Raw genomic sequence first — 16580 nt, forward strand, 5'->3', positions numbered from 1 at the left:
CCCGATATATGTTCTCTAGGCCTTTTAGAAAACATGGAGTTGTTCCTTTGGCGACATATATGCGAATCTACAAGAAAGGTGATATTGTAGACATTAAGGGAATGCGTACTGTTCAAAAAGGAATGCCCCACAAATGTTACCATGGCAAAACTGAAAGAGTCTGCAATGTTACCCAGCATGCTGTTGGCATTGTTGTGAACAAACAAGTTAAGGGCAAGATTCTTGCAAAAAGAATCAATGTGCATATTAAGCATATTAGCTTCCTAAAACATGTGAAGGAAAATGACCAGAAAAAGAAAGAAGCCAAAGAGAAAGGTACCTGGGTTCAACTAAAGCACCAGCCTGCTCCACCCAGAGAAGCACACTTCGTGAGAACCAATGGAAAGGAGCCTGAGCTACTGGAACCTATTCCCTATGAATTCATGGCATGATGGTTGTTAAAAATAAACTAATCTGTGGTCTATTAAAAAAAAAAAGGTGTCATGTATAAACTGTATTTGAGGGTTACTAAATATCAGATGATAGAAAGTTCATTGCAGAATTACTGCTTATTTGGAAATATGAAGGAATTTAAAAAATCATTAATTCAAGGGAAATTAAAAATGGAAAATTGTTATAGGCCACAGTCACCAGTCAGTGAAACTCTAATTGAAAGATTGACGGGCAGCCAGCTGCAATGGCAAGTGATAATACAACGCTCTGATGCTGAGGCCACCTGGAAAGGCCCTGGGTTTGTGTCCTGAGTTTTCCCTGTTTCTGTCGATACACAGGCACATACTCATGATCCTGGCTGGCTGAGGCTGAAGGTTGGATCGCCACATAAAGACCTCGTTGGGGATGAGTCCTATCTTTTTCTTTCCCTCCCTCTCTCATGGAGGAAAAGAAATAAACTAAAAATGTTTAAACGAAAAGTTGACGAGGAACTTTATAATGCAGAGATCAAGGTGTTACCATCTCAGTCTACTGATCTACTAATCTACTGTGGACTAATCGGCGTATCAGTTAGCTTTTGCTCTGTTACAGACCACCCAGGATGTACTGGCATAATGCAGTGATTTCATTTGCTCACTGGTCTGTGGCTGTGCTGGCAGTTTTTCTGGTTGTGCCTATTTGGCTGATCTCTGTGCTCATTTGGCAACTCAGACTGTCTAGTCAGTCTAGGGTGACGTCACATGTTTTATGGTTTGCGGATTGGCTGGTCTGGGTGGCCTCAGCTAGCACTGTTTGTCTCTGCTCCAAGTGGTTTTTTCATCCACTAGTAAGATAACCCAGACTTCTTAAGATGGTGCTCTCAGCCTTCTAAAATATAGCGAGAGCCAGAAAGCCTCAGTGGATCTCTGCATCCGATTTGCTATTATCCTGTTTGGCAGATCGTGTCATGTGACTGAGCCGTGTCAGAGTGAAAGGGGTCTACCTAAGGAGGTATAAACAAATGAGATGATTACTGCTACAAAATACTGTGAACTAGTTGTGCTTGCCTCCTGACGTGATACCATGCGGGGCACACAGACCAATGTATGAGTCAATCTAACCAAAGTTACCAAACTTGAAGCTAATGAAGCTCTAGAGTTAAATTCTGTTTTTCAGGAAATTTAAGGGAGAGAGAAACTCATAAAATGACACCACAGGGAAGCAAATAGACAAGTAGCTGTTAATGGAGCTCACTGAAATGCTCGTGTCTGTTTATCCTGCACATAGCAAGATGTATTTCCTGGCCTTCGTTGCTTGGGCAGTGCCATGTGACCATTTCTGGTAATGAGTAGTTAACTTCTAGGCTGAGCATTTACTTGCCTTCCTGAGCCCTTTCAGGGCTCTTTTCTCCCTTTGCCTCAGTGACCAGTGATGTTCTCTGCGTGGTAACTACTTCATCGTCTGGGTCTGGGAGTGAGACTGATGACTAGCAGGTAGCAGAGCTCCTCCTCATTTGGCATGGACTTACAGGAATGAGAGATAAAACTCTTACTTTACTGGCATTTTGGAGTTGCTTGTTACCACAGTATAACATAACCAATCCTAACTGATACACTGATATATCTAGAATGTGGCTTATCCTACAGGACAAGTGAGTGGCATGAAATTGTTAATTAAGGAAAGGGGTCCACTCTAGATTTAAAGAGATGAGAGTCCCTATAACTATGTGCCGTATGTGGATCTTGATGGATTCTGATTTGAATAAGCAAACTGAGAAAAGACCTTTTTTGTGGGGAGAAGAGAGGTTTTTGCTATAAGGTGTGTGTGCTCGCCAGAAAGAGAGAGACAGAGAGATAGAAAGCGAGAAATCACCCCCCCAGGGGGGATGGCCACGCCACCATCCTTTCTCCTCCATTCTCCTCTCAGGATCTTGGGCATTCACGCACATATGCCTGGCATGAGTTTAAGCCACCGGGTCCTGGACTCGAACCGCGGTTGACTACATGGGAGTCCAGCGACATAGCCATTACACTAACTGCTGGTCCCAGAAAAGACCTTTTTGAGGTCATTGGAGAGTGCTGGCCCAGTGGTTAAGAGAATTGGATCCCACATGGACAAATGGGATCCAGACCCAACAGTTGAAGTCCTGGCCCTGGTGGATTGAAAAAAGCACTGAACGTGTGTGCATACATGTTCCAAATCCCAACAGGATGGAAAAAAGGAGAAGAGTTTGTGGTGTGACCACGCCCCTTTGGGAGGGGTTCTCCCTCTCTAGGGCAAGTGCACACACCCTCTGGCAATAAAGCAGAGTAACTGCATGGGGAAGTGTGCCTGTGGATGTGGCTTTACTCATTTTGCTGGGTGTGATCCTGGTATTAAGCTTATGTAAGAAAAATGCCCATGGATCCATGTTTGGATGAAAGCGTGAGATCTGGGATTTGCTTTCAAATACTTAAGCAAAGTTTAATTTGTAAAGGAAAAGGGTTTATCAAAGCAAATGTGGAATAAATTGGGCGATGGATATATGGGGGGTTCCTTGAATTAGTCTTTCTACTTTTATATATGCCTAAAATTCTTCAGAAAATAAAAATAAATAATGTCACAGAGGACATCCTTGTACTTAAGTCTTTGCTTGCCTTTTTGATAATTTTCTCAGATGAGATTCCCAGAAGGGAATTATTCAGTCAAAGTTAGGAACGGTTTTAAAGCTCTTGCTACTCCCTGGTAAATTGCTTCCCAAGATCTGTTCAGATTTATTCTTGGAAAAGTAGATTTTAGGTAAGTGGAAGGAAATAGGAAAGGCCTTTCAAGAGCAGCATTGGTATAATGAAAGATGTGAAGTTGAGTAGTACTCATTCATAAAACACACTTGGGAATGATGAATGAAAAAGAATGACTAGAATAAGGAATCAGATAAAAACTGAACATCGCAGCTAGATTACAAGGTTTTTCAAGCTTTCAGATATTTTCCCATCACACTAGACCTTTTAAAGTGTTTCAGGAAGAATGTGACTTAGAGCAATCGCATTCATGTTCACTAAAACAAAATGCTGAGGATTTCCTTTTTGACATTTCCTAACCTGAAATGTCAATAATTCCTTGTGTAAGAAACACTGTGTTAGGCTTGCGGAATGCTGGAAGGAATCTCTAGAGGTTATCTGATTGATCTCTTTGGTGGGGGCCTAGTGAATTAGATTTAAGTCTTTTTTCTTCTGTGGAGGGAGAAAACGAGAGCAGCGTAGTATTTATAGTATCACTTTATACATGGTATTTGAAAACAGCATGCCTTAACGTTCATTTTGCTAGACTTGACCATAGGACGGGCACCACCACACCCCTCATTTTGCTAGACTTTAAAAAACTCGTTTTCACCTTGTGAAACCACTCCAAGTTTCAGGAAGTAGATATGACCTATGGCTTTCCTTTTTTGCTTTGTTTTATTTTTCACTGCTGAAGCCCATCGCATTTTTAAGTCTCATGAGTCCTCAGTTGGCTTCCTCTTTCCCCCTCAACATGTCCACAGACTCCTCACTCCCTGGAGTGCTCTTTATCTGTATAGCAAGTGTTACGATGTGTATTTTACAGTGTTATGATTCTCATTGAATCTAAAAGCTTACGTAAATTGCCTTGCCATTTTGATTGCTTTGACAATATAACTTAATTTTGAGTGTATGAAATATGCTGTGTCATACTTGCTGTAACTGAGCTAAATGAATGAGATCATAGCTACCTTGTCAAAATGCAAATAAGCTGATGGGCTCTGAGACTCTTCTGTTAATAAGTAACATCTGGATCTGGAAGCCAAGGTAACGCATCATTTGGAACTACAAAAATAAGACCCTCCAGGGCTAACCAGTGGGATGGTGGTCAAGGCAGCTGGATCTCATGTGGCCGACAGCGTGGTTCAAGTCCAGACTAATGGCTTGGAAAAAAAAAGACTACAATGGGTGCACATATGTGTGTGTGTGTGTGTGTGTGTGCGTGTGTCCCAAATCCTGAAAGGAGGGAGAAATGGAGAAGGGATTGAGGCATGACTATCCCCCATGGGGTTTGTTTTCTCACTTTTCCTCTCTCACACACCCTCTGGCAAAATAATAAATAAGGGCTTCTGAACTACTATCTGAGACACAGCTCATTGTGACTCCGCTCTGCAAAAATCCATTCGATAAGACGGATGCAGTCTGACCCTGTCCAATTGGGAAAGTCTTTGAACTTCATTGCCGACAACCTCACAGCATTCAGGACTCCGTTGAAATGAGCTCTGAGGGGCCTAATCTCCTGGGCCAAGTGAAAGATCCCTCCTGTGGACACATGGAGTTCGGTGTGTCACTAGCACAAGTGTGCTTATATGCTTTCCTCTCTATTTTCCTTTTCCTTGAGTGACTATATATTTGCCTAATCTCTGCTTGTATGCATGTGGTCTGCAATAAACTGATTAATGCAAAAATCTATTTGGCTTGTCATTTGCATTAGGCATAAAAAGGCCCTACAGCTCTCACGGGGAAGTTAAAATTGTCCCCAGGTCCTGGGGAAACCAGACTACCTGTGATTGGTCAAGATGTGACAGCTCACTTCCTCACTTACTTCACAGCATTACTCAAAATTTCTTTCTCAATGAGGATTTCTTTGGCTCTCCTGTCCAAAATTATAGTGTCTGTATCCCCCTTCTCCTTTGCCCTCCAACATCAACACATTCAATCCTCCTTCCCCATTTTTTGTTTCTATTTTTTCCTCCTTTTCTTCTTGGGTTAGCAACCTGAGGTAGCTACCCTGTGTTCTGTGCTTCAGTGGCTCTTATACCTTACTTCTCTTTTCTGCCTATTATTAAAATTCAATTTGATTTTTTTTTTTTTTTTTTGCTGCTCTCCCACGCGTGAAAGAAGAGGGTAACACAGCCTCCTTTCAGTGTGGACCTCTTGGGGAGGAGTTCCAATTGATTGCATTGTCCCGGGCTTTATGGCATTATCAGGACAGCTCCTGCTTCTCATTGTCTAACATATGGTTTCCTTACTTAACATGTATATCATGTTTATTGTCTCTCTCCCTCGCTAGAATGTAAGCCCCACTAGGGAGGAAGTTTGTGCTTTCACTCATGACTGCATCCTCAGGGCTTAGAATAGTGCCTGGCACATCGGTTTTTAGAAAATATTTGTTACCTGATTACATGAACATCATTTATTAATTTGAATATCTATAATTTCCTTCTTTTTTTCTTTTTTTGGAGAGGTTTTTGCTATAGGGCGCGTGCGCTCTCCAGACAGACAGAGACAGAGAGATAGAAAGCGAGAATCACCCCCTGGGGGGATGGCCACACCACAATCCCTTCTCCTCCATTCTCCTCTCGGAATCTTGGGCATGCACACACACGTGCCCGGTGTGAGTTTAAGCCACCGGGTCCAAGACGCAAACCACGGTCGACTATGGGGGAGTCCAGAGACAGCCATTACACTAACTGCTGGTCCCTATAATTTCTTAATTCTATGAAATCCTTGTGTTTTATGAAGCTCATTATTATTTTTTTTTAATAGCTTAAATTATTCCCCACAGGACCAGCAGTTGGCATAATGGCTATGTCGCTGGACTCCCATGTAGTTGACTGCGGTTTGAGTCCTGGACCCAGTGGCTTAAACTCACACCGGGCATGTGTTCATGTGTGCCTAAGATCCTGAGAGGAGGACCGAGGAGAAGGGATGGCAGCGTGGCCATCCCCCCTGGGGGGGGTGATTTCTCGCTTTCTGTCTCTCTGTCTCTGTCTTTCTGGCAAGTGCACGTACCCTATAGCAAAAACCTCTGCAAAAGAGAGAGAGAGAGAGAGAAGTCATTCACCACAAAGGGAATGCTTTTATTTATTTATTTATTTACTCTATTGGAAAGGAATGCATCCAAATGACTCAGTTTTTAGGAAGTCATAAGAAATTGGCTACAAACTATTAGTACTATTAAACAAGTCCAGGAAAGTAATAGGATATAAGATGAATATACTAAAATCAATTATATTTCTTTTCTTTTTTGTTTTATTTATTTTTATTTATTTACATTTAATCACGCCTTTCACAGTGTACATTTCTTTCTCCAGAACAATGAAGCTCATCATTGTGAGCCAGTCCCTGTCGGACCCTTGCACCAAGTTAAATAACCCACCAATATTTATTTAAAGGGATGAAGAAAAAACAAAAATGTGTTTTAACCATGTACCTAATTAGGGCAAAGAAATTTTACAGAAAACTATTATATGGATCACTCAGAAATACAGATTTTTTTTCCTATAAAGCGTAGCAGTTGTGAATTCAGTCTTAGGAATTCCTCTCTGCAGGAGCGGTCCTTTGTGGAGAGCTCCACATCTTCTAGGTGATGTTCCATCAGCTCTTTGTAACTTGGCACTGCTAGAGCCTTCTAAAAGATACCGTATGGCATGTGTATCAAAGTATTAAACATGCATTTAGCCTGTGCCACAGAAACTTCATTTTCAGAAGTATATGCTAATGAAATAATTAGATAAGGGACAAATGGACAAAGATAAGTGGACAAAGATTTCCAGCCATTGTTTGTAAGATAGGCAAACTGGAAACTGCCAGCATCTATACGTTATAAAATATGATAGATCATCTTTTTTTTTTAATTGCTGGAAGGCACAGGCATGCTCCAGATTGGGGGTGGGGGGGATATCCCTTAATGGGGTATGGTCATGCTACAGTCCTCTTTCTTCTATTTATCCAGTCCATCAGGATCCCAGACACACGCTCACATGCCCAGCATGTTTTTCAAGTTGTTGGGACAAGATTCAAGCTATAATCAGCATTATGGGCTGGTCCCATCCTCTATCATACTCGTAATGAGCTAGGAATCATATATAAATATAATGGGTTGTGAGAAAAGTCATGATGTATTTTCCTTTGTTTTTTTTCTATGCAGAAATGTGTCATGACTTTTCCAACAACCCAACAGAATGAATACTCTAACTAAATGTGGTGAAGTAAAGATGTTTCTTACTCTTCTTTCTCAAAGCTTATTATTTAAAACAAAAAGAATTATAAGAAAGAAAAATATATATTTTTAAGGAAATAGTTATGACCCCTAACATCAAACTGGGATACACACACACTAAGTATTGTGAAATCAGGATTGTAGTAAAGAAAGCAGCTGAGAACTGGTATGTTCTCCCATACTAGAGACTTCCTAAACATGTCACATAAGTCTTATTATTGTTGACTTGGCCAATAATCCCTTGCTTAGATTGAAGAGAGCTGTAGGTGGCTTCAGGAGTATGGAGAATGTCTCCCACAGATTCAGGTTAATAATACTCTAGGCTGGAGATAGAGCTGAGGAGAAACCACGTGATACACACCAGGAGACTCCTGGGGATAAAACATGGTGAAGGTGGGACCAGCAGGTGACATAGTGGTTAAGACACTGTACTCCCACATGGTTGATCACGGTTCGAATCCTGGACCCAGAAGATTGAAAATCATGCCAGGCACATGTGTGTGAGAGCCCAAAATCCAAGGAGGAAAATGGAGAAGAAATTGCAGCATGGCCATCCCCTCTGGGGGGTGATTTCTCACTTTCCTTCTCTCTATCTCCAGTGAGTGCACATGTCCTGTAGCAAAAACAAAAACAAAACAAAATACATAGACTGGTGGCTTAAACAGCAGATGTTTATTTTTTAGTTCTGGAGGTTGGAAGTCCAAGCTCATGGTGCTAACATAGTTTCTGGTGAGGTCCTTCGTGCATTGCAGGTAGCTACCATCTTGCCGTGTATCACATGACCTCTTCTTCATATGCGCTCAAAGAAAGCGAGCTCTCTGTGTCTCTTCTTAAAAGACATTACTCCTGTCAATCAGAGTCCCACCGTATGACCTTAGTTGCCTCTGTATAGGCCCTATCTCCAAATATATTCCCACTGAGGGTTAAGGTTTCAACATACACATTTTGAGAGTGAGGATGGGGCACAATTCAGTTCATAGCAGAAGGTGAGGCAGCTCAAGCAGACTGACTGAAGGGGATTTCTGTGATTACTTCCCCATTGCGAAGGAAGTCATACACTTAGTAAGAGGATAATCAAGACAATGAGTCGAAATGAAAGTTGCAGATTAACCCAGTTTACTCCTCTTTCTTTTCTATAGTTTAGCAAAATAAGCCTCATTAAAGAACGCTAACAATCAGAAGGAACCCAAAGGGAGTCTGCTGTAGGTCAGATTCTCTGTAGATGGAGCCTGAGACAGGAAATTTTTTAATATAGGAATGATATATTAAGGCTGTGTTCCCAGGAGAAGCCTTTAAGGAAGTGAGAGAAGCAGGCTGAGACAGAGGGAAAAGTTAACTAAAGATATGACTTCAGCCGAAGTCTAGCCTCAGCCTTGCCCCAGCCTCATTCCAGAGGAAGCTCCGGAGCACAAATGGCACCAGAGAGGTATATTCTCCCCAGGCCTTTGCACTGGAAGATGCATCAGTCATTGGCTGTGGGCCACGCCCAGGTGGAAGACATGGTCCCTTAGGCAGTTCTGGGTAAGGTGGCTCCTGTTGTGGGCACCATGCTCAGCAAAAGGTACATGTGCGAAGCATTAGCAGCCAACTTCCAAAGCAGCAGGCCGATGTGCACACTGTTAAAAGGCATCTGGGCAAAGCACCACCAACAGCCACTACACCAGTGGGTCTCAAAGTGACAAAGAGAGGGAAAGTGAGAAATCAATCCCCAGGGGAGATGGCCATGCTACAATCCCTTCTCCATTCTTCTCTCAGGATTTTGGGCATGCACACACATACACCTGGCATGCTTTTTTAAACCACCAGTTCCAGGACTTGAACTGTGGTGGACCATGTGGGAGGCCAATGCCTTCACCACCATGCCACTTGCTGACCCCACCAAAAATGTTTTAACAAGTTCTCCAGGTGGTTTTCATACAGTCAAATTTTGAGAACCGCTATGCTATAGGAATCTGTAACTAGAAACTGCAAAGCAAAACAATGTGCCCATGACAGAAGAGTTGGAGACTTGCAGCGATCTCGTGTGTTTGGCAGATTAGGTATCCTGGAATCCTTCCTCAGACACCTGACAATACTGGATAAAATATAATCCACCTTTTTAAATTAATGCCAACAGGCCAGTAGGTGGAATGGTGGTTAAGGTGCTGGACTCCGTATGGCTAACCACCATTCGAGTCCTGGACCTGACAGCTTGCTTTCTCACTTTATCTCTCTCTCTCCCTCTCTCTCTCTCTCTCTCTAGTAAGCACACGTGTTCTATGGCAAAAAAAATTTTTAATAATAAAATAAAATGAAATAAATAAGTATTTTAATAATGAATGAATGACCGAGTTTACCAGAAATAAAATACCTGGGGCCAGGGACAAATTGAGAGCCCTGCTCCAAAGAGGTGAATACTGAAGTCATTGGTCACGCTAGGGGACAGCTGCCAATTCCTGGTCATCAGAGCTTTGGTTTCCTATGCCTTCTGATCTGCCAGAACAGGTTGTAGGCTCCAAGTCCCACTGAAGGCCACGTACTACAAAGGGCATCTCCCTCAGAGAGCATGGGGGAACCCTCCTTCCAAAGCAGACAGGTTGTGATGAAGAATTTCCTTCAAATCCGTAGATGTTGTAAAAGCAAACTATCCTCAGATCTGGACAGGACTGTTAGCAAGCTCTGTCACTGATCAGTACTTGTCTTTTTGCACAGCAGAGTGCTTCATTCTTGGTGTCTGCACCCAGAGAAGTCTCCTTCAGAGAGAAAAGCCACTTCTCCATCATGCATTAGAGTTGACCCAGACCTCTCGCACATGTTCTTTTTCCACTTTGCCCATGAAGTTCTCTGCACTTGAAATGTCCTTCTCCTTTTCCATGTTCTCCAGGCTACCTTCCCCAAAATGGAAGTGCTAGGCATCCTTAAAAACCAAGCCCAAATGCCACCAGCTCCATAAAGCTTTGCCACATCCACCCAACTCAAAGGCTTTGCCACATTCACCCAGCTCTCTCACTCTACCCTCTGAACATTTAGTCTTTTTCTTTTTTTTTTTTTTAAACTAGGGTTTTTTCCATAGGGCACACGTACTTGCCAGAGAGAGGGAAAGTGAGAAATCATCCCCCAGGGGGGATGGCCACACTACAATCCTTTCTGGGATTTTTGGGCATGCACATACACTCACTTGGCATGACTTTTCAAGCCAATGGGTCCAGGACTCAAACCGTAGTCAATCACATGAGAGTACAGCACCTTAACCTCTATGCCACCTGCTTACCCCTGAGCATTTACTTCAACTCTAACATACATTCTACCTTGAATTATGGTGCTTGTAGTCTGTGTCTGCTCCCATGTGAGATGAAGCTGCTACGAGACCATAGCTGTACCTGGTCTGTCTATGCACCACTCTGTACCCAGAAAGGAATCAGTGCTCAGCCACCGATTAACATTTGATGCATTCAGTTGAAGAGAATCAAATTTGAAAGTTTGGAATCTATTTTACCATTCTGAAAATCTGTCTGTTCAGCTACTATAATTTGTTAAAAACTGGAGGCTGAGGACCAGCAGATGGTATAATATTTAGTTGCTGGACTCCCACATAGTCAACCATGGTTCAAGTTCCAGACCCAGCAGCTTAAAACTTATACCAGGTCCATATGCGTGTGTGCCCAAAGTCCTGAGACGAGAATGGAGAAGGGATTGTGGCATGGTTTTCCCCCTGGGGGAGTGATTTCTCGCTCTTCGTCTCTCTGTCTCTCCAGCGAGCACATGTACCTTATAGCAAAAATCTCTCTTAAAAAAAAAAATTGGAGGCTGCTGAGTGTTTATAGACATGATTTGGAAGATATCTGATGAGGGATTCAGAAGAGCACTGCCTGGTATGCTGTCTCCTTTAGAGTTCTTAATTCTTTTTTTTTTTTTTGGAGAGGTTTTTGCTATAGGGCGCGTGCGCTCGCCGGAAAGACAGAGAGAGACAGAGAGACAGAAAGCAAGAAATCACCCCCCAGGGGGATGGCCACGCCGCAATCCCTTCTCCTCCATTCTCCTCTTAGGATCTTGGGCATGCACATACACATGCCTGGTGTGAGTTTAAGCAACCGGGTCCGGGACTTAAACCGTGGTTGACTACAGGGGAGTCCAGCAACATAGCCATTACGCTAACTGCTAGTCCCTGGAGCTCTTAATTCTTAGGAAGGCCTGTGCTCAGCTGTGCTCAGGGCCACCGTTCTCACAGCTGCTCATTCACAGCACAACCTCACAATCTCATGCCTGTACTGGTCAGTTGCTTTGGCAAGATGGGAGATTTTTATTCAGTGTTCCTATTGTTGCCCCTCCACCCATTCCCCAACCTCTATAATGGGAGCCCAAAGAGACTGTGGAAAATAATGATAAGAAAAATAATAGCCAGGGTCAGCAGGTGGTATAGTGGTTAAGGCTCTAGACTCCCACATGGCCGACCACGGTTTGAGTCCGAGATCCAGGAGCTTGAAAATCATGCTGGGCACCTATGCCTGTGTGCCCAAGATCCTGGGAGGAGAATGGAGGAGAAGGGATTGCAGCATGGCCATTCCCCCAGGGGGTGATTTCTCACTTCCCCTTTCACTGTCTCTGTCTCTCCCCAGCAAGTGCATGTACCCTAAGGCAAAAGAGAAAAAAGAGAGAAAGAAAGGGAAAGTGAGAAAGCAAGCCACCAGGTCCAGGACTGGAGCCACAGTCGACCATGTGGGAATTCAGCACCCTTAACTACCATGCCACCTGCCACCCTCACCCCCCTTCATTTTGCTCTCAGAATTTGGGGCACACATGCATATGTGTCTGGCATGATTCTCAACCACTGAGTCCAGGGCTTGAACTGCAGTCTTCCATGTGGAAATCTACCACCTTAACATCACACCACCTGCTGGCCCCAGTAGTAACTATATTTTTTTTTTTTTGAGAGGTTTTCTCTATAGGGCACGTGCGCTTGCCAGAAAGACAGAGAGAGACAGAGAGATAGAAATCGAGAAATCACTTCCCGGGGGGAGGGCCACGCCACAATCCCTTCTCCTCCATTCTTCTCTTGGGATCTTGGGCATGCACACACACGCACCCAGCATGAGTTTAAGCTGCCGGGTCCAGGACTTGAACCGCGGTTGACTACGTGGGAGTCCAGCGACATAGCTATTATGCTAACTGCTGGTCCCGAGTAGTAACTATTTTTAAAAGAGTAAAATGGCAACAATAATATTAAGGTCATGACAACTAAAGCAGAGCCCAGGAGAATGTGTTTTCTGGCCAGCAAACTGTCTCCCAGGCACATTCTTTTTGTGCTTACCAGAGAGACAAAGCGAGAAATGGGATGGCTCCACTGCAATCTCTTCTCCATTCTCCTCTGAGAATTTTGGGCATGTACGCAGGCACCTGGTGTGAATTTTAAGCCGCCAGGTTTGGGACTTGAACCATGTTCGACTACGTGGGAGTCCTGTGACGTAACCATTACACCATTCGCTGAACCATAGGCCCATTCTTTTATGTCATGTTATGAAGGTAGTTTGATTCCAATGTGAAATCATTTCCCTCCAGCAAAAGTTTACAAAACAGAACCACATTTGACTTGTAACATATACAGATGGCATGTTCGTCCCATCAAATGGGGCCCTTCCAGCACGCGGTATTTCTGCTCGAATCACATTGGGCGGTAATAAAAGACAGATTAGGCTGACACGAGTTGGCCAAGATGACGTAAAGATCACACTGAAGCCATCCAACATAGCCTACTATGTTTTAATCTTTCTGTATTAGCTTGCTGCATCTTAAAACATTTTCTTTCACATCAAGTCACAGCTGTGTGAACTTTAGGCTGTGGCCGTCATAAACAAATATGAAAAGAAGCAGAGTTAAAACAGAGGACCAGCAACGACTATCCATTAGTCTGATGTAGCCTAACACGAATGACCATTAAGAGACTAGCAAAGAAATTAGAGAAACAGAGTTTCAGACGTATGCATCTGCATGACGGAATGACGGTTTCGCTGGTACCCATTGTCTGGCTTGACCACAACGATAATGCTTTGGGGAAGCCTGTCCCCCCTTCTAGGTGATTGTGTCGCTAAGTGAAGATTGTGGAAACTTCTAGAAGAGCCAGATTTCTACCAAATGTATTTAAAGATGGTGGAGAGTACTCTCCTCTTCCCTGGTGGCATTAGAAGTGTGTTACCATGAACACTCCCCCATCACCACGACCACAACCAACTGGTTTCAATCTTTTGGCAAGGAAAGGATTATTGTCTCCTCCCATTGCGTCTCTTTTCTCTTCCAATTCCTCATCCATCTTTAACAACCGGAATTCTTCCCATGCTTGGGTCTAAAAACCAGTGTAGTATCTTAAATTGATCAATACCATAAATGACAATTTTGGTCAAATGAATTTTCTTACTAGAAGGGACATCATAATAACTACTTGGTCTCAGAGTGGCGGGAGGTACCAGAGCTCGTAAGCATGCCTGTGGAGTGCGCCTGCGCTCTCCTTGAAGACGCTGGGCGATGAGCGAGGCCTCTGCAGTGCGGGCAGCGCAGCGTGAAGCTGTACGTTTTTTAAAGTTCACTTGCCTGGCAGCTCAAGTGTTGCTTCACTTTCTGATGGTGACAATTTGTCCTGATGAGAATCCCTAGCTGGGTGTTGTTTGCTTAGATCAGAAAAAGTCTGAGTTAGTGATTCAGCTGGAGTCACAGGTCAAAGGTGGAAGCTCACTGGGTTGTACGGAGAGCCAAGCCGGGAGGAGCCCTCATGTTGGTCTCCTGGAAGTGGGGATCTGCCTAGATTAACTGCGGAGCTTTTCCAGAACAGCACGCACCTCCTCTGGATCGTAGTTCCAAGGGCCAGGTTTACCCTGCAAGAGAAATGTGTCAGATATTCTCAAATTTCCACCCTGCAAGGGATAGGTAAGTTTAGAGTTTAGTTGCAATATATGGGCAAAGGCTGTCACGCCTGCCACAGTCAGCTGCTACGCCTCCCGACTAGCCTCAGGACTCAGCTCTTGCTCCCTCCAGTCCATTTTTCTCCTGAAAGCCAGTGATCCTTCTAAAGTACAGATACGATCATGCCCCTCCCACCTCAAACTCCTTCAGTGGCTCTTTTTGCCCCAAGATGAAAGTCACCCAGACTCCAGCACCCTAAATGTCCCCAATCCTCTGCTCACACCCTGACCTAATATGCCTCAGTGCCTTTGGCCACGCTCTTCTCAGTGTTTGCGATGATTTTCACCCGCCATGCCCACTTGGCTGACTCTCCTTATTGTGTAGGGCCAGGCAGTCATCTATCTTCTGAAAGGCCTCCCCTTCCCTTACTCTGACCCTCGGCACTCTAGGATACAAGTGATTGCTTGTCTCACCTGGACAGCTTGACCCATGGTCAGAAGAGCCTCTGTGTGGCTAGGTTTTACCTACGCACCAAGGCTCCAAATAACCCTCTGCAGCTAAAAAACTTAAGGGAGGCTGAGAGTGGCCAAGGGGTCAGAGGCCTGACTGGGCTGGAAACCTTTAGGGGAAACAGTCACTGAGAAGGACACAGGGACTCCATTCCTGCCCCACATTCCTACCTCAGCCTTTCTAGCTCTCAGCCGTAGGGTTCATTCTCTTCAGGGCCCTGCACCCCTGTCCAGGCTCAGGCCCGCCTCAGAAATAGCAGCTTCGAAACCTCCCACTCCTGCACCATCCCAAACAGGGGATTTAGAGCTGAAATCGGAGCCCGGTCCAGTGTGACTTTCCCCCAAGTCTGTTCTCCTTTCTGAATGAGCATCATGTACAAATTGGAAACAACCTTTTCTACCTCTCTGGTTAAAGCCAAGCTCGGGCTGGGTCAGTCACCTGGGTTTAGAGGGCAGCTGGGGAGAATGCAGCCGCAGTCCACATGCTGGGGACTTCCATGAACAGGATTTTACCCCCTGTGAGGTGCAGACCAGAGTCCTCATTTCGCAAAAGAGGAAATGGAAGCTCCAAGAGAGGAAAGGACTCACCATGGTCACATGGCTGGTGAATGCTTGGGCAGGGATTCGAGTCCAGGTCTCCTCGATACAAAGCCTTCTCTTTGCCCTTACCTTCCCTGGGCCCCTCTGCCTCCCTCTGTCCCCAGCTCCCAGGTCACCACCTTGTAGAGGATCCTGCCCTCCTGCAGTACATAGAGCCTCTCGGGCAGGGCCGCGTAGAGCTGACTGCTCTGGTTCTGCATCGTGTCCACCACCACGGGGCACTGGGGGCTCCTGTCCAGCAGCAGGTGGGCCGCTTGCAGACGGTCTTGGAGGTTCCGGTGATTTCTGATGTTCACGTTGTTCTTAAAAGCCCAGCCATCTACAAGAGAAAGCCAGGAACTGGGCCCCTCAGGCGTGGCACGCACTTCTGCTGACTAAATACCCTCGCCTTTTAACGAAGGGTTCAAGATAGAGGAGTCCTTGGCTGTGATTTGATCTAGTTTCCTATTATGGGGGAATGTGTGAGGCAATGCAGGGAGTCGCTGATGGATCCAGAACTGAGGACTGGGGCTCCTGCCAGGTCTCAGCTCGTCTCTACAGCATAAGTCAATAAACCAGTGCTCCGGGTCCTGCTTGTGCATACACATCACTCAGGGCCTTTGCTATGGGAAGACTGATCAGTCCATCTCGGGGGTTCTGACTAGCTCCCAGGATGCCAAGGCTGCTGGTGCCTGGCCCACACTTGGAGAGGCCGGAGTCTAGAGCATGGCTCTCCCACGTGTGTGGTCCCGGTCAGCTGCATCAGCATCATCTGGGAGCTTGTTAGTAAAGCACATGATTGGGACCCCTCTCGGACTGACCAGGAATTAGCTGATCCTGAGGCATGGTGAAGTGTACGAACGATCACTCTAGATCTAGACAATTTCCCCTCCGAGTGCCTCGCCACCACACTATCCTTTTCCAAAATGCAAATCTCGGGGACCAGCAGTTAGCGTAATGGCTATGTCATTGGACTCCCACATAGTCGACTACGGTTCACGTCCAGGACCAGGTGGCTTAAAACACACGCGTGTGTGCGTGCGTGCCCAAGATCCCTAGAGGAGAATGGAGGAGAAGGGATTATGGCGTGGCCATCCCCCCTGGGGGATGATTTCTCGCTTTCTGTCTCTGTCTGTCTGGCAAGCACACGTGCCCTATAGCGAAAGCCTCTCCAAAAAAAAAAAAAAAAACCCCGTGAAAATTTACCGCTCCCCAGCTAATGTTTTA

At 45.0% G+C, this 16580-nt stretch overlaps 2 protein-coding genes across 4 annotated transcripts in view; one reads left to right on the forward strand and one right to left on the reverse strand.

Annotated features, from left to right (window-relative positions):
- The window catches only part of YIPF1 (Yip1 domain family member 1), a 107384-nt gene that overhangs the window by 13780 nt on the left and 77024 nt on the right, over positions 1 to 16580 (forward strand). The gene's annotated exons all lie outside the window — the stretch shown is intronic.
- Positions 13113 to 16580, reverse strand: part of DIO1 (iodothyronine deiodinase 1) — an 18628-nt gene continuing 15160 nt past the window's right edge. The window contains exons 3-4 of one of the 2 annotated variants that reach the window (XM_006149368.3): positions 15494 to 15693; positions 13113 to 14237 (exon numbers count right to left, since the gene is read on the reverse strand). In XM_006149368.3, coding sequence (XP_006149430.2) covers positions 14169 to 14237; positions 15494 to 15693 — 269 coding nt within the window. In that variant the 3' untranslated portion in view covers positions 13113 to 14168. The remainder of the gene's footprint in view (positions 14238 to 15493; positions 15694 to 16580) is intronic. The other variant, XM_014588134.2, reaches the window with a different exon arrangement.

The sequence above is a fragment of the Tupaia chinensis genome, unplaced genomic scaffold (genome assembly GCF_000334495.1).
Source record: "Tupaia chinensis unplaced genomic scaffold, TupChi_1.0 Scaffold000259_1, whole genome shotgun sequence".
NCBI lineage: Eukaryota > Metazoa > Chordata > Mammalia > Scandentia > Tupaiidae > Tupaia > Tupaia belangeri.